A 23,947-nucleotide genomic window follows, 5' to 3' on the forward strand; every position below is an offset into this window, starting at 1 on the left:
GAGAGTGAATCCACGGATAGTGACTGGCCCGCACGGAGTCCCTGGTCATGCACTCAGATCCTGCGCAGAAGTACTCACAGATCTGAGGTTCCCATCTGCTTCATGACAACCACCATCATCCTGGTGCCAAAGAAAAATCAGACTGTGTCTCTTAATGACAGTTGCCTAGTGGCTCTGACACCCGTCATTATGAAGTGCTTCAAGGTGGTGAGTAATGGCACACATCAACTCCAGCTTCCCTTGATCTATTACAATTTGCCCACTATCCAATAGATCTTCCCAGCCCTAAACTTATCCCTGAAACATCTGGATAACAGTCCACCTATATTGGACTCCAATTTATTGACTTTAACTCCACCTTAAATGTCATAATTCCAACCAAACCCATCTCCAATCTCTGAAACATAGGACTCTGACCCCCTCTGCACCTGGATCCTTGACTCCCTGACCCACAGACTGTTAACAATGAGGATAGGCAACTACACTTCCTCCACGATGATCCTCAACACCAATGCCCCGCAAGGCTGTTTACTCAGTCTTTAATACACTCTTTACACACTCACAATTGTGTAGCCAAATTCTGCTGTAATTCCACTTACAAGCTTGCTGATGACACTACTGTAGCGTGGATCAGATGAGGCAGAATACAGGACAGAGATAGTGAGCTTAATGGCATGGTGTAAGAACAACAATCTCTCCCTCAATGTCAGCAAAATGAAGGAGCTGGTCATTGACTTCAAAAGGCAGGGTGGAAGACAATGGGGCTGAGGTGGAGATGGCTGAAAGCTTCAAGTTCCTTGACATAAATATTATCAATAATCTGTTCTATCCCACATTCCACAGAACATCAACACTATGGTCAAGAAAGCACACCAATACCTCTATACCTCAGAAGGCTCAGGAGATTTGGCGCATCCACCAAGACACTAATTAACTTTTATAGATGCACCATAGAAAACGTCATGTGGTATGACATCTACACTGCCCAAGACTGCAAGAAACTACACAGAATTGTGAACGAAGCCCAATCCATCACGCAAACCAGCCTTCCACCCATTGACTCAGTCTACACTTCCTGCTGACTCTGAAACATAGCCAACATAATCAAAGATGCCTCCCATCCCGTTTATACCCTCTTTCTCCTTGCAGAAGATATAAAAGTTTGTATGCAAGTACAAATAGATTAAAGAACAGCTTCTTTCCTACTGTTCTCAGACCTTTGAAAGGTCCTCTCATACTACAGAGTTGATCTTTCTCTGCAGCGTCTCTGTAGCTGTCACACTATATTCTGAATTCTGTTCTATCACCCTAACGTACTTGTGTAAGGTACAATTTGCCTGTATAGCACAGGAAACAACACTTTTCACTGTACCTCAGTACTTGTGACAATAATAAATCAAAGAAAAATAAAAATCAAAAAAAAATTTGCATTTGAAGTACATTTTGTGGAGTAAATGATCAAAGAAGTTGGAAGTATAAAAGGTTCATACAATTTTTGCAAATTATTATAGGGTACTATATTTGATAACCACAGCACAAAGTTTCATAATTGTGCAGATTCTAGTTATTTTAGTCAAGTAATTCAAGAGAATTTACAGAATTATCCTTCATCCCCTTTGGCTTCAAGTATTTTGTTTCCTCCAAAGACTGGGAGAAAACCCAGTATTAGGGTTCCTTGCTTTTTAATCTCTTCTCAGTCAGTTGCAGCAAACATTTTTATTTCTTTTAAAACTTCAATTAAAACTGTTTTCTGGAATTAGCCAGGTTTTCTTGATTGAAAGAAGAAATTTTATTACCATGAACTATGAGAAAAATTTATAAGTGACAGTGCAACATGAAACATACACAAAAATCACAGGTAACAAGTTTAAAAGGATAGCTCTGCTACAGACAGGGGAATCAAGTTTACACAAAATCTTACATTCTTAACATAGGACCATATAGGAACAGAATTAGCCATTTCTGCCCATCAAGTCTGCACTGCCATTTGACCATGGCTGATATATTTCTCAACTTTATTCTCCTGTCTTCTCCTTGTCACCCTTGATCCCCATACTAAATCAAGAGCCTATCTCTGTCTGAAATACACTCAACATCTTGGCTTCCAAAGCTCTTTGCAGCATGGAGTTTCACAGATTAAATGAAGAAATTTCTCCTCATCTCAGTTTCAAAAGATTGTCCTTTTACTGAGGCTGTGCTCTCAGGCCCTACTCTCTTCTACTACTGGAAGCATCTTCTCCATGTCAACTCTAACCAGGCCTCGCCCTATTCCATAAATTTCAAATCAGATACACTCTCATCCTTCTAAACTTCATTATGTATAGACCCAGAGCCCTCGACTGCTCCTCATTTGACAAGCCCTTCAATCTCCAGGTTCATTCCTGTAAATCTCCTCCAATCTTCCTTAGATATGGGGCCCAAAACTGCTCACAATTTTCCAAATGTAGTCTGATCAGAGCCTTTTATAGCCTCAGTCATACATCTTTATTCTTGTATTCTAGCCCACTTGAAATAATTGCCAACACTGCATTTGTAGTCCTAATCAGCAACTGAATCTACATGTTAATCTAAAGAGAATTCTGAACCAGGACTTCCAAGTTCCTTTGTGCCTTAGATTTCCAGAGCCATTCCATTTAGAAAGCAATATACACCTGTATTCTTCTTATCCAAATGTATAACCTCTTAGTTTCCTACATAGTATTCCATCTGGCACTTCCTTGTCCATTCTCCAAGTTTGACCAAGTCCTTCTGCAGCCTCCCTGCTTCCTCAACACTACCCGACCATCCAACTATCTCTGTCATCTGCAAACTTGCCCTCAGACCATTCAAATCATTAATGTATAAGATTCCAGTGATGATTATAATAGTGTCTTTCTTAGAGCGAGTTAGAACCCATCTACCACCTCCTGAGAAAAACAAGAAATGACATCACCAACCCCAAAGAAACCCAAACATGTAAATAGAAAGCAGGAATTATCAGCAGTGCTTTGCCCGGAGGCCCACTGAAGATGTTACCTAGTAGGGTGACAAAATGTCTGGAAATGAATCTTCCAGCTCAGCGAGCAAACCTACATCCAGAACCTCAACCTGAAGTACAAATCTTTTCAAAACTTGCTAAGTGTCTTTCTTACCTGCCTTTTCTATCTCAGATTTATTATTTTCCCCACAACCTGACTACTGTTTGGAGGCCTGCCCATAATTCCTATCAGGATCCTTATTTCCTTTCTGGTTCTTCAATTCTACCCACACCGAATCCAAGCCTTCCAACTCCATCATTTCTTGCTATTGATTTAATTTCAATCCTTCCTCACAAGGCAACACAGGCCCTCTGCCCATCTCCCAGTCCTCTCAATAGGATGTGTCTCCTTGGATATTTAGTTCCCAGCCCTTATCTTTTTGCAACCACATCTGTGATATGCACATTGAAATTGGAGGGTACAATCTATGCTGCAGGATCATTCACCTTGTTGTATTTAAATACAACACTATTATTCTTGCGTTGACTTGTTTTGGAAACTTTAACCTCTACTGAGCACCCACCCCCCAGGAAAGTGGATCAGAAAAGTGGCATTTACACCAAATGCCAATGACCATCTCCAATAAGAACCTAACCACAATCCCTTGACATTCAATGGCATTACCATGACTGAAACCCCCACAATTAACTCTGGGGTTTACCACTGACCATGAACCAGGCTTGCCATTTCATACTACAGCTACAAAAACAGGTCAGAGGCTAGGAATCCTGCTGTGCACAAATCATAGAGTCATAGAGATGTACAGCACTTTCTGACAAGGCACAAGTCAGGAGTGGGAAGGAATATTTCCCACTTTCTTGGATGCATGCAGCTCCAACAACATTCAAGAAGCTTGATGCTATCCAGGACAATGCTTCCCATTTGATTGACACCACATCCACAAACATCTAGTTCCGCCACCACCAAAACTCAATAGCAGCAGTGTGTAGTATGGCTTATAAGATTCATGCCTGAAATTCATCAAGGCTCCTTAAACATCAGCTTGCAAACTCACAACCAAAAGTACTTCCATCCAAAAGTACAAGGGCAGGAGAAAAAGAAGGGAAGCCTACTGCTTGCAGGTTCCCCTCCAATCCATTCACCATCTGACCTGGAAATACAAGGCATTCTTTCAACATCTCTGGTCAAAATCCTGGAACTCCCTCCTTGATGGCACTGTGGGGTCAACCTACATTACACTTGCTGTAGCAGTTCAAGTTGGTAACTCACCATCACCCTCTGAAGGAAAACTAAGGTTGGGTAATAAATACTGGCCCAGCCAGTGACGTTGACATCTCACCAATTAATATTTTTTTTTTGAAAAATGTCTTTGTCTTAAATGTCTGGGTCTTGTGTAGTTTGACTCAATCTGTAGTCAGGCAACTACTGAAGTCCTACTTAGGTCCATGTTTTTTCCCTACTAAAAACCACATTTGTCCATGAAAAGGTCTCCTGTATAAAAATCAGATAATGAAAATTAGATAATCCATATGGCAATGTCACTAAACTAGCAATCGAGAAGCACGGAGTTGGTTCTGAAGAAGGGTCACTGGGCCTGAGATGTTAACTCTGATTTCTCTCCTCAGATGCTGCCAGACCAGAGATTTTCCAGAAATTTGTTTTTGAGTCCGTTAGCTCTGTTCAATTCCTGCACTGGTTGAGGTCAACCTTAAAATTCTTGCCTCAACTGTATTCCTGTGATCTTTATGTTGAACTCACCACAAGTCATCTCTCTGTAATGGAAAAGGACCCCTACAGTCCTCTGGGCCTATGGTGACTTTCCTACTCCAGGCGCTCGGACTAATGGTCTGGGAATAATAACTCAAATTCTATCACACCAGCTGAGTAAATTTAAAATCAATTAATAAACTCTGGAATTAAAAGCTAGTTTCTTTAATAGCAATATGAAACCATAATCAATTGTTATAAAATCCCCATTGTGTGACAAATGCACTTTAGAGAAAGAAATATGCCATATGATGTCAGTTCCACAACAATGGACTCTTACTGCTCTACTGAAACAGCTTAGCAAACTTCTCAATTCTAGAACAATTAGGGAAGGACAAGAAATGCTGGCTTTGTTATCAATGCCGACATCCCATGAAAGAATAAACTTAAAGAATTAAAATATTGCAGGATGGGAGCAGGGTGCATTAAATGGACAGCATTAAAATTAAGCCTGCATTTTTATCCATTAGAACAATTAGATTATCATAAAGAAGTCCTTTTTTGACAAATTGGCAAAAGTGCAATGCAATTTGGAAGACGACAATAGTTGTTGAAACCCACTTGTTCCAGCTCGTGGAGAATGAGATACATCTGGGATTGGTGAGTGCAAGGATGGATTTGCTGGAGACATTCCAGGAATGCGTGCTAAAGTTGACCCAGGCAACTGTGGCGATCCAGGCCAGTTTCCAGAACGCTGACTGGGTGACATCATTGCATAAGGTGAGCTTGGGTCAATTGTGCCTGAACAAAAAGAAAATGAGAGTTATAATATTCAATTCTAATTCTTATACCCTCACAAAGCCAGATTTGTGGCCTCTGCAAACAGATCACGAAAAAGAATTGACACAATCATGGAGACGTTTATGTCTAATGATAGTTCAACTTCCTCAAAAACAGTACTTAAAAGAAACATCAACCATCACAAACGTAAGGTCAGTCATGTGAAAAGCTATTTTGGACTAAAATCACTAATAAACTACATTCATATGCAGAATACTTTTGAATTGAACCTTATTCCAATACTCAGTACTGTATTTTGAAATATTAAATCTTCCAAACTTTCCCTGCAGAACTGAAAAAACCTCAACGTTTAAATTTTATTTCAATTTTATTCATTTTATTCCTTTCCCAAACAATTTCTAATTTGTCATCATATACTGCAGAAAGATTATACCTTTAGGTTATAAATCAAAATGAAGGATGGGGAAAAAAATATGGCTGTAAGAGCTGCTCCCTTTTAGAGGGATTTTAGGTGTTGGAGCTGATTTCCTTGAATTCCAGGAGTAGTAATTACTGTTTTGTAAGCTATTGCATTGTTGTTTTGGAACTTTAGGGGGAAAAGATCAAAACAATGGCACTTTTTAAAAGGAGGAAGAGAGACAAAGGCAGAGACCACATGGTCAGTGAGAGGGTGAAGGAAATGGAGAGGGAGAGGAGAAAGAGAAAGAAACCTACACAGCTATCTAACACAGCAGTGAATCTGCGCAACTACTGCCTTTGCTTTGAGTTCAAGTATCTCTGGACATTGGAGTGCATCTGAGATAAATTAAACAGCAAAATTCACAGATGACCTTGGAGGAACCTGTGTAGGAGAGCTCACAGCACAGGAACATCTATGTGCACAGTTTTAAGTGTAGCCTTGCTGTTCTTTTTCTTTGTAAATCTCCAGTAGTGAGTAGAGTGGGTTCTTTTTTGAAAATATGTTTCTTGAGTACTGTCTCCTCATAACATTTTTAAAATAAAGAACATAGGTACTAAGTTAGCCTGGAGCAATAGGTTTTTTTTAAAAAGAGTGGCAAGACTGCTTTTTTCTGGGCCTGTAGATTGTTAAGGTGCAAAGATGGCCTTTAGTAAAGTGATGTGGTCTTCCTTTCAGATGTAGGAGGTTAGGAAGTTTCCACATTACTGATGATTATGTCTGCAGGAAGCACATTTGGTTGCAAATCCTATCAGATCATATGGATTGGTTGGACTGGCAGCTGGGGCAATGAGGAATTTACAAGAGAGATGTGATGGATGGCAGTCATAGGAAGGGAGAAAAACCATACATACACAGTCAGGTAGATGGGTTACCTCCAGGAAATGTAGGAGAGGGAGGCAGGTAGTGCAGGATCTATCCTCATCTGAAACATGTATGTAGGGAGTGATAAGACACTCAGGGGAATTTTAACATGAAAAGTCAAGTTTCTGGTACCGAGACTAGCTGTAATGTAACAAGGGACACTTTAGGTTCCAAGTGATCGATTGAGATAGGGGACTGTCTAGTCCGCGGCACAGACAGATGTTTCTGCAGCCGACAGTGAGAAATCAGAATAGTGTGTTGCCTCCCGGGTGCTAGGATCAAGGATATCCGAGTGCAGAATATTCTCAAAAAAAGGGGAGAGGTACCAGCAGGAGGTTGTTGTACATATTGCAACTAACGACACAGGAAGGAAAAAGGAGGAGATCCTGAAGGGAGAATATAGGAGGTTAAGCAGGAATTAAAAAGGAGATCCTCAAGGCTAGTAATATCTGGATTACTCACAGTGCTACCAACTAGTGAGGGTAGGAATAAGAGGATAGAGCAGATGAATGCCTGGCTGAGGAGCTGGTGTAGGGGAGAAGGGTTCACTTTTTCAGATCATTGAAAACTCTTCTGGGGTAAAAGTAACTTGTATAATGAGGATGTATTGCACCCAAATTGGAAGAGGTCTAATATACTGGTGGAGAGATGCTACTTGGGTGGATTTAAACTAGGAAGGTTGCAGGGGAACCCAGGGAGATACGCAAGGAAAGAGATCAGTCTGAGACTAGTACAGTTAGGAAAAGGAGGAAGTCAATGAGTCAGAGCAGGCAGGAACACTGCAGAGAATGAGGTAGGACTGATAAATTAAACTGCATTCATTTCAATGCAAGAGGCCTAACAGGGAAGGGAGATGAACTCAGCATGGTTAAGAACATGGGTCTGAGATATCATAACAATCACAGAGATGTGGCTCAGGACTGGCAACTTAATGTTCCAAGATACAAATGCTATAGGAAGGATAAAAAGTGGGGCTAAAGAGCAGGGGGAGTGGCATTTTTCATAAGGGTTGACATTATGGCTGTACTTAAGGAGGATCCAGGGAAGTTACTTGGGTGGAAATGAGAAGAAAGGATTGATTATCTGATTGGACTTGTTTTAAAGACCAATAGTCAGTGGGAAACAAATCTGTAAGAAGATCTCAGTTATCTGTAAGAATAATAGGGTGGTTATGGTAGGGGATTTTAACTTTCCAAACATAGCCTGGGACTGCCATCGTGTTAGGGGCTTGGGTGGAGAGGAATTTGTTAAGTGTGTAAAAGAAAATTTTTTTGTTTCAATCTGTGGATGTACCTACTAGAGAAGGTGCAAAACTTGATGCACTCTTAGGAAATAAGTCAGGACAAGTGACTGAGGTGACAGTTTGGGGAACCAGCGACCATAATTCTATCAGTTTGAAAATAGAGATGGAAAAGGGTAGACTTGATCTAAAAGTTGAAATTCTAAATTGGAAGGCAGCTAAATTGACAGTATTAGGCAAGAATGTTCAAAAGTTAATTGGGCGCGGATATTTGCAGGTGAAGGGATGACTGGAAAATGAGAAACCTTCAAAAATGAGATGACAAGAATCCAGAGACAGTATATTCCTGTTGGAGGTGGAAGCGTGGCCTTATGGTTTGTAAAATCATTAGGGGCATGGATAGGGTAAATAGACAAGGTCTTTTTCCTGGAGTGAGCGAAATCAGAGGACATACATTTAGGGTGAGAGGGGAAAGATTTAAAAGGGATCTAAAGGGCAACATTTTCATGTAGAGGGTGGTGCATGTATGGAATGAGCTGCCAGAGTAAGTGGTGGAGACTGGTACAATTGCAGCATTTAAAAGGGAGTCAGATGGGTATACGAATGAAAGAGTTTAGAGGGATATGGGCCAAGTGCTGGCAAATGGGACTAGATTAATTTAGGGTCTCTGGTTGGCATGGATGAGTTGGACCCAAGGATCCGTTTCTGTGCTGTACATCTATATGACTCTAGGTGTTAGATTTTATTATTTGACTCTTAAATACTCCAAATTAATCCCAAGATAATATACACAGAGTATGCTCAGATTACATGATTGTTTTTGTGCTGAAAACATCATCATCCTAGTCAAAAGAACAAGCCCAAGTCCAGGAACTAAGGCGAAAGTGAGTTACAAAACAAATTAAACAATTCAATGGAAAAAAATCTGTGATACAATTGTGAAAACCTTAAATTTTATATCAATTTGTAAATTTATTCTAGATAAATGGACTGAAGAAAGGAACTAGCAAACATTTTGAAATCATGTTAGATTTGATTGGTACATCCATAACCACAATAACAAATTCCAATTTGATTAAGTAGAACGGTTGATAAAAGTCTTAACAGGCAGGAAATGCAGCCATACATAGAAGTTTTAGTAAGCTGTAACTTCTTTAGAGTTCAGTTTTGAAGAGGTTATTTCAGACCTCTGTTTCTCTCTCCACTGATGCTGGCAGACCTTCTGAGTTTCTCCAACATCTTTTGTTTTTATTTCAGATCTCCAACATCTGCAGTATTTTATTTTTATTTAAGAACTCACCATGTGGACTTGCAAAGTTTGGTGTCTGTCCCATTGAAATTCCAAGGGAAGATGGAGATGGAGAGGGTACAAATGACGCTGGTGAAGGAGCTCGTATTGCACCGCTTGGGGAATTTGCAGGATGTAAACTCCCTGTATAAAGTTCAAGTAAATGAATTTTGTGCACTGTTGACGATTTATCATTTTATGGTTAGGTGACAAAAGTAAGAATTTTGCATGCAATAAATATCAAGATTACATCATCTCCAGTTATTTCATGAATACCAAAATTTCAATAGTTGCAAGTTGTTGCATTTTCTCTTCAACCTTCAAAAATAAAAGGCTCAAACAAAATAGAAAGCAACACAACCAAAAAGACAGAAATTATGGTGATACAGTAGCTTTAACAGGTGTATTATGTCATTTTTTTTTAAATGATGAAAAGTTGAGACAGAGGCGTCAATAAAAAGCTAATCAGGCCTTAGGTTTTCTTTTGAAAATGCTGGAACAACAGAAGCAGCCTGAATGTGTGGGATCAGACTCCCAAAGAATCAGGATGTTTAGTTTTAATTTTCTGTATTAGCTGGGGGTCTTGAAGCTGAATGTGGAAACTTTTATTCCCCTCTCCATCACAGCTAAAAGCTGGAGCTCTCTTCCTGTTACTAGAATTGCATGTGAAACAATCTATTTTACTGAATTTGCCTTTGCCAAGGATGTGTTCAGGGGATGTTGCTATATTGGAACAGTTCGTTAGTAGTTAATAGATATATTATTTTGTTAAGCGTTTTGATAAGACAATTATTATTTAAATCTACTTTTACACTACTGTTAAAATACAAAGTGTCTTTTTGCTTAAGGCGAGTAGTTTGACCAATCAAATTGCATCTGGAAAACAACACCTTAATATTTTAACACCTAAAATAAATAAGGGTCTAGACTATCATCTTAATATATTTTGAGGGGGTAAGGGGGTAATAAACTCTAATTCTAGGTTGGGTTTAGGATTATTGGACTCAAAATGGGCGGCACGGTGGCACGGTGGTTAGCACTGCTGCCTCACAGCGCCAGAGACCTGGGTTCAATTCCTGCCTCAGGCAACTGACTGTGTGGAGTTTGCACGTTCTCCCCGTGTCTGCGTGGGTTTCCTCCGGGTGTTCTGGTTTCCTCCCACAGTCCAAAGATGTGCGGGTCAGGTGAATTGGCCATGCTAAATTGCCTGTAGTGTTAGGTAAGGGATAAATATAGGGGTATGGGTGGGTTGCGCTTTGGTAGGTCGGTGTGGACTTGTTGGGCCGAAGGGCCTGTTTCCACACTGTAAGTAATCTAAAAAAAAAGTGGTGAGTGTTGATGTTCTCTGTGAATGTTGAATTCAGTTCATTTAAGTAGGGTGTGCCATGTGTAGAAATGGTTATTTGACAACTAAGAGTTTCTGGGGGCGGGGTGGTGGAAGAAGTCATTTCAGGAGTTTTATATAAAATAACCAAGACAAAGCTTTTGGAATTGGCAGATAATCTGCAGTTGGGTTGCCTTTGTCTGTGTGGTAAGAGGGTTTGGTCTGGTCCATACAGTTGTCATTTTTTTTACTCTTAAAAGGAAACTGCATTTTTTCCTCACAAATATCAATAGAATTAATATTTGAGGAAGGAAATCAATATTTTCCCCAAATCAAACTGCAAAGCTGGAGAACAGAGTCAAGACCATCAAATGTATTTAATTTACTTACTGTTTGAAAGGTCACACCCTCTTGATTTCAGTAGGAAAAATACCATTGATATTTGAGCTGTAGCTGTACATATTTCACATGACAATTTCATAGTTGTCACTGTCAATATACAGGTTAATGATCTTTCCTGCATAGGTTATGTATAAAGTTCCAGCAGGTGGCTTGAAACAATTACTGTTCAAGTGCACCTGTCTCTAGCTGCTCAGTGAGACACTCAGACACTGAGACCTAAACCTGATCAGTCTAGAAGAATTGGTTCAGAATTTGCACAGTAACAATGTAGAAACCGTTCATTACAGAGAAAGAAACCTTGATTACCCGGAGGACACGGGCAGGGAGTATTTTGTTTGGTTAATCAAATTCCAGATAATGAAATGCTGGATAACATAGTTTAGCCGAGCATCAGGACCTTGCAATCTTGCCGGATAATCTGATATTCAGATAATCAAATGCAGGATAATCGAGGTTCCTGGAGAGTACATTTAATTCTTTCCATATTCAGTTAAATGTGGAAATCTTATCAAGTAACTTGACTAAAAACCTGGAAAAGTAAGGTCCCCTTCCAACCAACTCCCACAGCAAAACAGTCCCAGCCCGCAATCGACCAACTGATGATAAGACAACCAGGATCTAAAAGAGGAGACTAAAGGTCACTTGATTGTACAGTGACGTTGTGCTCTTATGCCATTTAGAGACTTGGCAAGCTTTGCATACACCTCAAAACACAGCAACTACCACCAGTTGTGACTTTGCACAAAGCCACCTAACAGCAAAATTCTCTCAAAGCCAATTTGTTCAACATTGTGAAGTATTCAAAACCAACTCTACTCAGTAGAACAATTCCTGAAGCATCTCAGAGCAAAGTTGCAGTAGGCGAATCCCATAAGGATACTTTAGGGATGTCCTCAAAGGTTCCCTGAAGAGATGTGATCCCTGTGATTTGTGAAACCCAACAGACCTTGAGCTTATGACAAACCAAAATGGAGAAATCGCATTCCGAAAGGCACCAAATACAAAGAAGTTTCCTCAGAAACATGCAGGGGTGAAGTCAAGGTGTTCAGGGATGTGCACAAAATTCAAACAACCCATCTGGACAACGTATTCCATACATCGGAGAACACTTAGCCATTTCAGAACCCATCAAGTTTCAATGGAAACAGGACATTCTCCATCTTGAGGGACTCCCAAACAGGAAAAGGTGATCTGGACCCCATCTCATCAAATTCTGTTAAGTCTTCTATTTATTCAAGGGAGTAGATAGAACGAGCTAGGCCAGCAATTATTGCCCTCACCCAGATTTTATTGAGAAATGCAATGTAAAGTGTGTAATTTATATATATTTTGATTTTAGAATTTGGATATTAAACCAGTGGCTTGTGGTTTATATATACCAAGGAATTTAATGATTAATTTGTCAGGTTCTGCACCCATGGTCTTTTTGAAAGCCGTTATAAGGTGGGGAGTATTCCTCTCATACTCTCATTTTTCCCTCTATTTTGTTTTCTGTACATTAAGTTAAACTTCCTGGTTGCAATTCTGTGCACCTCAGCATGGAATCTTCAATCTGGGTAGCTGAAGGGACACACTGCTGCTTGCTTCATTCACAGGGTTCCAGGTCCTTTGTCGAGGATTGTGAGCTCAGTGTACTAATAATCATAAATTATCACTCAATTGTCCAATCAAAGTCTGTAGATAGCTGAACGTGCCAGGAATAGTGACTGGTCTTCATTCATAACTGAACACTAACAGTGGACAATTTTCTGAACTGAAGTTAGAAGCTCAGGTTCATATAGAACTAAATGTTTTAAAGTTCAAGTATATTCATAAGCTTTGCTGTAGAAGAACTAAATATTTATAAAATACATTCATCACTTACCAGGTGATTGTGTAGGCAACATTTGTGGTGATGGAGTTACTGTACTATGATAGGATGTAGGTGGCGATGTCAGGGGATAGGTTACTGTCGCACCAGATTTGGTAAAAGGCTGAAAGAAACAAGAGTGCATATTGTTTTAAGAATAATAGGTTACCATTTTAGTCTAAAACAGCACCTGAAAACCAACAGGAAATCATGAATGGAAGATTTTCTGCAACTCCGACTGTCCAACAATACTCTTCACTATAGTTGATGCATAGAACAATAAAGGGCAAAACTTGCAAAGCTCTGATCAGGTCAATGATACATAACTTTCCTTCCCCTCATCTTCTCAATTTTACTAGCAAGTCTTAACAAGCTAACCACTTGTAACTAGTCTAGAAACAAACTGCAATATTGACAGCCAGATTAGGTACTCATTTCATATCCATTTGGCTTTCTCACATTTGTGAGGATGAAAGCATTTATATAGTGCTTTGTACACAGTTAAGACAGAGTATTTCATTGTAAATAAACTATTTTTGAGCTGCAGTCCACATTGTTCTGCAGACAATCCACCAGTTAGTTAATTTTGTTTTCATGGTCGAGGGATAAATGCTTACCATTCTATCCATCGTATCTGTGACTACTTTAATATTCTAAGGCATTTGCTGATCTTCAGCCCCATTAGTTTTCTTAACACTTTTTCCTTTAGTGATAGTTATTGTATTCATTTCTCTCCTCCTTTTGCCCTTGAATATTTAGATACTTCTGGCAGGTTATTAGTGTTTACTGTGATGCAAAGTATTTATTCAACTCCTCTGCCATTTTCCGATTCTCCATTATTATTTCCCCAGCCTCATTCTCTAAGGGGCTTATGTTCACTTGGCTTCTCACTTATTATGTGTTGAAAGAAGCTCTTGTTGCGTATTACAACATCACTTACAGGTTTACCCTGATAGATTATTTTTCTCCCTCTTTGTTAGCTTTATTTTGACATCTTTTGTTAGTTTTTAAAACTTTTCCCAATCTTCTGGGTTACTACTAATCTTTGCCAGATTGTATGTTTCTTTCTATAATTTTCATGCTACCTTAATTACCCTTATTAACCATGGCTGGCTTATTCCTCCTGACCTAGAATCATTCTTCCTCTGGAATATGTCGTTACTGTGAGCCATGAACAATTTACTTAAGTGTCTGCATTGTTCCTCAACTTCCATATTGCTAAAGCTCTTCCCTAGCCTCTCCAGCCAGCTGTGCCTTATTCCTTTATAATTACTATTATTTAATATTAACATAGTTGTTTCCAATGCAAATACATTCCTCTCAAACGGAATGCTAAATTCTACCACATTATGGTCACAGTTTTGTGAGGATCACTACTCTAACATTTCTTAAACTTGCCTCATTACACAGCACCAGATCCAAAATATTCTGAACCCTGGTTGGATCCACTACCTATTAGAGTCATAGAGCTGTACAGCAGGGAAACAGACCCTTCGATCCAACTCATCTATGCCAACCAGATATCCTAAATTAATCCTGTCCCATTTGCCAGCATTTGACCCATATTCCTCTAAACCCTTATTAATACACCATTACCAGATGCCTTTTAAAACTTGTAATTGTATCAGCCCCTATCACTCCCTCTAGCAGCTTATTCCAAACACGCACCGCCGTCTGCATGGAAGAAGTTGCCCCTTAGGTTCCTAAACCATTGTTAGAAAACCCATACATCAGACTTTATTAATTTACTGCATTAATAAATTTAATTTATTAAACAAATCAGCCATTTTCAGATTGGTGATGACATGGTATGCGGATCCTGGTCATGGATGAGGCATAGTACAGGAAGGAGATAGTGATACAACGTAGAGACAATAAGCTCTCCCTCAATGTCGGCAAGGCAAGGGAGCCGGTCATCGACTTCAGTAAATGCCCTTGTTAGATTGATGTGTTGAGGTGGAGATGGTTGAGAGCTTAAGTTTCTAGAAGTGGGAGATCCAAGATGGCGGCGACTCAGCAAGTCTGAGTTTACAGAGCTCTTCCCAAAACCTGGGTAAAGTGAGTTACTCACCCCCACCACACTTACCAAACCACCCAAAAAAATTTTCTAACCTTAATTAGCTGTTTACTATTATATTTAAGCAGTTTAATATTAAGTGGATAATGAGTAAACCAAAGGGATCCCGCAGCTCTCAGAAAACAAAGACCCCTCCCCCACCCTCCTCTCCTCCTCAGGCTGCAGCTGATGTAAAAACAGGCCTTGAAGAGAGGATTGCCAGGCTGGAAACGACACTCGTCAATTTCATCGCAGAATCCAGAAAGAGATGGAATGCATTCGAAGAAAAGTTACAAAAGTACAGCGAGGCTCTCGAGGAATTGCAGGGCCGAGGGGAGGGGGCGGAGCTAAAGGCCACGACCTCCGAGGCTGCAGCACAAACAGCTGCAGAACAGGTGCCAGCTCTGGAGCAGAGAGTCCGGGCCTTTGAAATCTACATGGATGACCTGGATAATAGAAATCGGAGAAAGAATATCCGTCTTCTGGGCCTCCCTGAACAAGAAGAGAAGGGACAGTTAGCAGTATTTCTGGAGCGATGGTTGCCCCAGCTTTTAAACCTGGGGGCTGAAACTGACCGGGTAAGGGTGGAGTGGGCCTACCGGGTCGCAGTACGCGGATCTGGCCCAAACCAGCGCCCACGCCCGGTCCTGTTCCGGCTGCAGAGTTATAGGGAGAGGCAGATACTCCTGGATGCCTCCAGAAATCTTGGAAAGGATCCTAAAGCTATGATTCATGAAGGATCCAAGATTATGTTATTTCAGGACTTCTCCCCGGCTTTGGCACGAAGGAGGAAGGCGTTTGATGAGGTGAAGAAATGTCTAAGGAACTTAAATATTCAATACACCTTACGCTACCCAGCGACGTTATGCTTTACCCACGAAGGATCCGAGTATAATTTTAGATCACCAGAAGAGGCTAAGGAACTTTTAGACTCGTTTAAATAAATCGTAAGAGACAATTTATGTTGGCTTGCCTCTTCCACACTCCGTGGGGAGAAATGGATACTTTACTCTACTTTACTTTTGCTTCTGGGAGCAGGGTTGTCTTCTCTTGCTATTTTATGTTATTATACTTAATTGTAATTTGTTGGAGTTGTAATTTTATAGTTGTGTGTGTTTGTACGTGGCATTGATGCTATCAGATATACTCAGGTATGGGTGGGGAGGGGTGGGGGTGGGGCGCTCACTGTCAATTCTAGCTCGGTATTATATCTAAATCCTATTAAGGAGCGCCCGGGTCGAGGGTGGGACACTGTTTGGGAGAGGATATGGTGGACCTTTAGAAAGGAAGTAAGGCCCCCTGAGAACAAGGGGGAGGATCTCCATTCAAACATGTTTTATTTTTTTTGTTCTTATTGTTTGGAAATAGTTTCCTTTTTATTATACTGTTATGAGTGTATTAGAGAACATTTTCTCTTGTTTGAAGGATGTAAGTGACTCAGCTATACACTCTGGATAATTGTGGATTAGATTAGTAGTTAACTGAGTTTCATTGTTTTTCTTTCTTCTTTAGTATCATTCCTTTGAATTTTGATGATTATATATTTAAGATCTATTTTTATATTAATGTTTGTGCTTGAAAGTTCTGTTTATTTTTGTAAATCTGTCAAAATATTAAATTTCTAATAAAAATATCTTTTAAAAAAAAAAGTTTCTAGAAGTGAATATTGCCAGCAATCTGTCCTGGTTCATCCATGTCAATGTTTCGGTCAAAAGGACACAAGTGTCTCTACTTCCTTGGAAAGCTAAGGAGCCTCAGCATGTCCACGATGACTCTTACCAATTTTTGTAGATGCACCAAGGGAGACATTCCATTCGGATGCTCTGCCGAACTGCAGGAAAACTATAAAGAGTTGTGAACGTTATCCCTCATTACGCAGGCTAACCTTCCTTCCATCGACTCCGTCTGGATTTCTTGTTGCCTTGGAAAAGCAGCCAATATAATCCAGTTATCCTCTCTTCCATCGGACAGAGGATGCAGGGGTTTGAAGATGCGTACCAGCGGATTCAGGAACAGTTTCATCCCAGCTGTTATCAGACTTATGAACAAACTTCTCATATTAAAGTTGGCCTTTCTCTGCACCTCTAACACTGCATTCTGTTCTGTTATCCTGATGTACATATAAGATATGATTTGCCTGGATAGCATGCAAAATAAAATTCTTCACTGTATCGCGGGACATGTGCGCAAATAATAAATCAAATCTGCATAAAATTGACTGTCAATGGGACTAATCTGGTTTGGGAATATGGCCAGTGAGGATTAGTGGGACTAAAAGATCTATTTCCTTTCTGTATGACTATGACTCAAATCTTTCCCCTCTGCCCCTATGTCCTCTAGTTTTGCACTCTGCTACTCTGAGGTAAAGACCTTGGCTATTCAGCCTATCTATGTCCTGCATGATTTTATAAACTTCTAGAAGATCACCCCATAGCCTCCAATGCTCCAGGGAAATGCCCCAGCCTATGCAGCCTCTCTCTATAGCTCAACATCCTTGCAAATCTTTTGTGAACCCTTTCAAATTTCACAACATCTTTCCTATAGTGAGGAGACTGGAAATGAATGCAGTGTTCCAAAAGTGAACTGACCAATGTCCTGTACAGCCACATGACCACCCACCTCCTATACTCAATGCACTGACCAATGAAGGCAAAAATATCAAATGTTTTCTTCACTATCCTGTCTACCTGGAACTCCTCAAGGTACTCCAACTCTTGCCAGTTCCTTACCATTAAGGTGTATAAGTCCTGCCCTGTTTTGCCTTTCCAAAATACAGCACCTCATTTTTATCTAAATTAAACTCCATCTGTCACTCCTCAGCCCATTGGCCCATCTAAATGTAAGCCCCATTGTACTCTGTGGTAACCTTCTCTGCGGTCCATGACATCACCAATTTTGGTGTCATCTGAAAACTTAAGAACATACCTCCTGTATTCACATCCAAATGATGTGTATAAATTACAAAATGCAGTAGACCCAGCACCGATGTTTGTGGGATACCGCTGGTCACAGACCTACAGTCTGAAAAGCAACCATCTATGATCCACCCTCTGTCAGCTACCTTCAAGCCAATTCTGTATCCAAATGGTTAACCTCCCTGTATTCCATGTGACCTAACCTTGCTAATTCATCTACCTTGTGGAATCTTGTCAAATGGCTTCCTCTGCCAATGAATTCCTCATGGCTTCCTTTGCCAATCAAACTGTTGCAATCTACATGAAGGTTAAAGTCATCCATAACTGATGTATTGCCTTTATTGCATGCCCTCATTAACTCCTAATTCAATCCATCTCACTATATAGCTACTGTTATGGGGTCTACAGGCTATTCCTGTCAGTGTATTACTTCGCTTTTTAATTTCTTACCTCCACCCATATAGATTCTACGTTTTCTAAATCAAGACTTCTAATTCATACTTAATCCATCCTGTACCAACAATGCTACCCACCACACTATCCTTCCTGCCTGTTGTTTTGAAAAGTCATACTTCTGCATATTTATTTCTCATCTTTGATCACCCTGGAACCATATCTCTGTAATGGCTATACGATCATAAGCTTTTACCCCTATTTGTACTGTTAATTCACATATTTTGTTCTGAATATTTTGCACATTCAATTAAAGAGTGAAGAATATCATTTCTTTGTCATTTCTGTCCTGACACTATTTACTGCTGTTTCTCTAGATTTGTACACTCTCATTTCTGTCACGCCTGGTTTACCTTCAACTTCAACAAGCTAATCCAGAAGATTATATATAACATGTCTCGAAGTGCATAGATCAGAAGCAGCACCTGAGGAATCCTGGGAACAAATACCTTAACCTCGGAAAAAGCTTGACGAGGTGTCACAAAACTTTCCCAAAAGCACACTTGATTGAATACTGAGACTAGAAGATTACAGATTGGAGTTTCTGAATGTGCTTAAGTAGTTCATCTCTATGGGAGAGCACTTAAGGTTCTGTAATAGATTACAGCATATAAGATAAATTTCCAACCACTCAGGCCAAGTACAGGAATGTTTATCAGAATTGATCAAACTTTATTCCAGATTAAAAACAAACAATCAGAAGCTTGAAGGGTGACAAACACTGAATGTGTTATGAAGATGTGGGTGTACTGTACCTTTAAGAAAGTTAAAAAATGGTAGAACTACCAGACAGCACGGAGTGTTGTGAAAAAAATATAATGTATCATTTGGTTGAACAACTTGATTAGCTGGTTGCCTGGAGGCAAAAAAAAACAAATTTGAATTTGACCAGTTTATTTTACCCCAAAATACCAACCACCAATCAAGTTTGAATTGAGTATATTGACAATCTTAAAAGCCAATGACACAATCCGATGCTTTGGGGGTATAAGACCAGGGAGAATTGAACAGTTGGGAGGAGAACTGCCAAGCCACCAGCATGGAAAGACTGCCTGAAAAATAGCTCCCTTTATCGATCAGTAACCTGTGAAGCAGAATCCCCAAGAAGAAAAGACAGAAATACAGACAAGAACCAAAAGCTGCCTGGGATTGAGATAAGAAGCTTTGTTTAGTAAATCTTAAATGGGTGGGGGGGTTTGTCAGACTAGTTTTATCAGACTAGAAGGAAAGATAAAAGATAGTTTAGAAGGAGGAGTTGTAAGTAGCTTTAGTCAATTATTCTCTGTTATACTTTGAGGATTAAAGTTGTGATGTTTACTTTATATAGTTCTTGGCCTCTTGAATTTTCACAGATTACTCCATGGAATAAATCTTGCCTGTGTTGCTGCTTTAAATTAAGCATGGGGGTTTACCCCATGTCATAACAAGAGGCAAGTAGCAATTGTTAACCGTATATATTACAATGTGACGTTTATAATTTCTGGGTTAGGTTTTAACATATCTGGGGGCATTATCCCAAGGTTCCCTCATTTATATATCACCAGCCAGTATAGGAATACGAGAAAAGAAGTCAAAATTTGAATTTTAAGTCGTAACTCCAAACTAAATTTACAGATAAAAAGACCTGTGAATGAGGAACATCAACCTCAAGAGCCATTTAACATTTCTCACACCTGTCACGATATTGCTTTAATGTCATGCAAAGCAAGAAAGGTAGTCAACCAATTGTTTCTGGAATTTTGTTTCCCCTTGACTATGTGAAGCATACAAAAATCTGTACAGACTTTGAAACAGTAATTCAACTTTGAAAACTAGTTTTGTTCAGTTGATTCCTCTCATTGCTTATTAGTTGGATGCAGAACATCAACAGCAGATTCAAACAACTATGTCACAATCAAAAGATCTGTCCTGACTGCAGTCATTTGCAACCAATGTAGTTAATACTGATGATCACCACTTTCTTGGAAAAGATGCATCTATTTTTATCTCTTGTACCAAAATCTACTTATAAAAGGTATTTAAAACCTTTAAATCTCAATAGTCTCTGACATATGGATAATTCTATGATTTAAAAGACAGATACCTGTTGCGGCTGTGACTGAAGCTGAGACATTAATGATTCTATCATGTCTCCACCAATAGGAGATGGTGGATTATCATCTTCATTGACTGATCGTCTACGTGCATCCTGGGTGCTGTCTACAAACATGTTCAAAAACGTCTGGAAAGTAATAATATAATGAATCAATTGCTTTGATTGTATACCCTAATACATAGATCATGTTGACTTCTAATAAATATGTTCATATAAATGCACATGTTAAAAGACTGGACTAGATAATTGGAACCTAATGGGAGATTTTTCATTTATCACTGCTGATAACAAAGGATGCCAATGCTAGGATAGATATTTTTGATAAATTTGTGGCTAAATCAAATCAGAATTCGGTGATAAAACATTGTTGACTATACAAAATGTAGTAATTTTGCACTATCCTGCCCCACCACAATGATAACAGACATTTGTGCTTAATCCCAACTTAATTTAGGAATTTACTTTCCATAACAAGCATGTAATAAAAACAAACTCAAAAACTTTTAATGCAAGATCGAACGTAGTAATCACAAATTTAGAATAGTCACAAATCCAACCCAAGTTTTGGATGTCCACTAACTTTGTCAAGATTTAAAGATCTTGTGGCATTGTAACTAACTTTTATAGGTCAGTGAAATTGGATTTTCTTTTCCAATCCCATCCCTCCTTGATAAAGATTGCTTGCAGGAGACATGCTTCAAGGTTTCTGTCAAAACCATTCTGCATTGCTGATCAAAAGGAACAATGTTGCCCAATATCACATACCCATAACAACTGGATGTTTCAGAAAGAAACAAGGAGTGAATGACTTATTTCCAAATAATTCCGCATTTATTCAAAGTCTATTTCTTTGAAAAACATCAAAGCATTAAATTTGATTTTCATCAGGTGACACTCACGATCACGTTTTCTTCCTGCACGTGACTAATGCAGAATAGATATGCAACTTTTTAAAAAAGTATGCACCCACAGTTTTGATATGGTAGTAAAGCTGACAAAATTCCAGAGCCCTGGAAAATTGTATTGTGCACTGGTTACTCTAGACTCCTGGTAAGCAGTCCTTTGGGTTTAGGTTCAATTATTAAGATAATTAAGATTTCCAAGTACACCATTTTTTAATAAACAGTGGACAAGCAAATAAGAGTTTTTTAAAATGGTCCTTGAATTACTTGCCACTTTCTATCAAATGATTTTTAGCCCCAATTCTATCTGTGGCATTCTAACAAAAACACTGTATATTTTGGTTTACATAAACTAGTGTATTTCAGAAATAATTCAACCCTTTCTGTTGGAAATGTTTCTCTCAAAATTCTATTGCACTCTAGACATGAGCTTGCTATCAGATATTTTCTAATTAACATGCTCAGAGATGTTATTACATCTCTGAAGTAGGTAGGATGTGAACCCCAGCCTCTTGGTCCAGAGGCATGGACGATACCACCACACCACAAGAGTCCTACAAGCATGGTAAAATGACATTACTTTAAATTAGTGGCTTTATAACACCCAATTAAATATTTCTAACAACTACTCCAATAATTACACCAATACTTTTATATGGCAATCAATTACAGACCTTTAAGCCTGGAGCCGGATGAAATCCCTCCACAATCTTACTGTTGTCAAAAAGACTGTAGGCACCATCACGAATAGCCACAACACCTCGACTTCGACAGTATATGTCGATGCAATACATATTACGGAAAGCAAGCCTGATGTGTGTGGGTGACTGGGGTAGTATTGAAAAGCACTGATACGCAGTATTCGTCCGATGTGTGAGACCCAACATTGGCACTGTTGGAAGTTTATTAATTGCATTCAGTGGTGCTTGTGTATCGTACAATATCTATGGAAAAATATACACAAAATAGTTTTAATTCCAAATGGGCTAAATTTAGAATTTGAACAGCTTGCTTGTACACACTAAGATAATATACTGCTGTATTTTATACCATGGCTCAGTCAGCAAGGTATAGACAAGGAAGTCTCCAGCAATTCACTCTGAGCCAAGTTATCTGAAATCCACACAATACTTGCTCATAATCACAGAATCATAAACAAATTACTTTCATTCAATTACTCCTGAACATGATAAAATGATTATGAGGGTCTTTTTATCCCATATCAAATTAGTTATTAAATGATATGGTTTTTATATAAACAATTGGATAAACTCAAACAGTAAAGCAAATTTGAAGCATATGATCTATTTTTTCAAAGATCCAGTAAGCAAAATGAGGACTAGATTAGTTATTAGGCTGGTTGAAGCTAGATAAGTGAAACTCATGACCTTATGCATCAAGTTCCACGTGAATGTGAATCAGGAAAATTCCAAGAAAGAGTTTACAATCATGTTGATTCTGCAATCATCCCTGCACTGATGGTACTGAAAAGTGTGTTAGGTTAATTTGGAAAGAAACAGCAGAGTAAAGAGGACTGACACAAGAATGCAAAACATACAGGTAGACAGCTTTAATTGAATAAGACCACTCAGCTCTAAATTTGCAGATGATAATAAGCCAAGGAATAAAGTGAATTACAAGGCTGATAGCGAGCCACTTCAAAATGGGACACTGACAAGTTGGCCAAATGGGCACATGCAATTCAATGCAGAGAAATGCGAAGTAATGCATTTTGGAAGAAGAAACACAAGAGAGACGATAAAGGATCACTGCCGGCCAGGCAAGTTGAACAGTTGTTAAGACAGCTGACATGATACTTGGGATTATAAATAGAAGTAAAGAGTGTAAAAGGAAGTGATGTTATACCTCAACAAGTCGCTGGTCAGACGACATTTGGAGTATCATGTTCAGTTGCAGACACTTTATTTAAGGAAGGATGTTAAAGTCCTGGAGAGAGTTTAAAGGAAATTTACTAGAGTGATGACAGGAATGAGGGATTTTGGATAAAAGAAAGTAAATTAGAGAAATTGGGCTATTCTTGGAGCATAGAAGATTCAGAAGTGACCTTATTGAGGTGTTCAAAATTAAGAACACTTTTGGCAGGATAAAGAATGATGTTCTGTTGCTGTTAGTTGGTATGTCAATAACTAGGGGTGACAATTTCAAGATTATCAACAAGAGAGCTAGAAGCGAGATGAGGAGAAAGAACTTTCTTATTTGTACCTGTGACTGCCTGGGTTTCCTCCAACAATCCAGAGATATTTATGTTAGGTGTATTGGCCGTGCTAATTTGCTCAAGGTATTCAGGGATGTGTTAGTTAGGGGTAAATGTAGACTAATAGGGTTGGGGAATGGGTCTGGGTAGATTTCTCTTTGGAGGGTTGGTGTGGACATGTTGGGCCAAATGGCCTGTTCCCACACAGTAGAGTTATGTACAGACCTACTGGGAAATAGATTGGGCATGTCAGAAAGGCAAGGCCACGGTGATCATGGGAGACTTCAGTATGCAGGTGGACTGGTGAATCCAAAGAAAGGGAATTCATGGAATGCTTACAGGATAACTTTTTGGAACTGCATGTGATGGAGCCCACGAGGGAGCAGGCTATTCTAGACATA

General features: G+C 39.3%; 1 protein-coding gene across 1 annotated transcript in view; it reads right to left on the minus strand.

Moving 5' to 3' along the window:
• The window catches only part of med14 (mediator complex subunit 14), a 113,268-nt gene that overhangs the window by 10,055 nt on the left and 79,266 nt on the right, over window positions 1–23,947 (minus strand). The window contains exons 21-25 of the mRNA XM_060833550.1: window positions 22,006–22,275; window positions 20,418–20,555; window positions 12,926–13,034; window positions 9,348–9,479; window positions 5,307–5,486 (exon numbers count right to left, since the gene is read on the minus strand). Coding sequence (XP_060689533.1) covers window positions 5,307–5,486; window positions 9,348–9,479; window positions 12,926–13,034; window positions 20,418–20,555; window positions 22,006–22,275 — 829 coding nt within the window. The remainder of the gene's footprint in view (window positions 1–5,306; window positions 5,487–9,347; window positions 9,480–12,925; window positions 13,035–20,417; window positions 20,556–22,005; window positions 22,276–23,947) is intronic.

Source organism: Hemiscyllium ocellatum, chromosome 12 (genome assembly GCF_020745735.1).
Source record: "Hemiscyllium ocellatum isolate sHemOce1 chromosome 12, sHemOce1.pat.X.cur, whole genome shotgun sequence".
Taxonomy (NCBI): Eukaryota; Metazoa; Chordata; class Chondrichthyes; order Orectolobiformes; family Hemiscylliidae; genus Hemiscyllium; species Hemiscyllium ocellatum.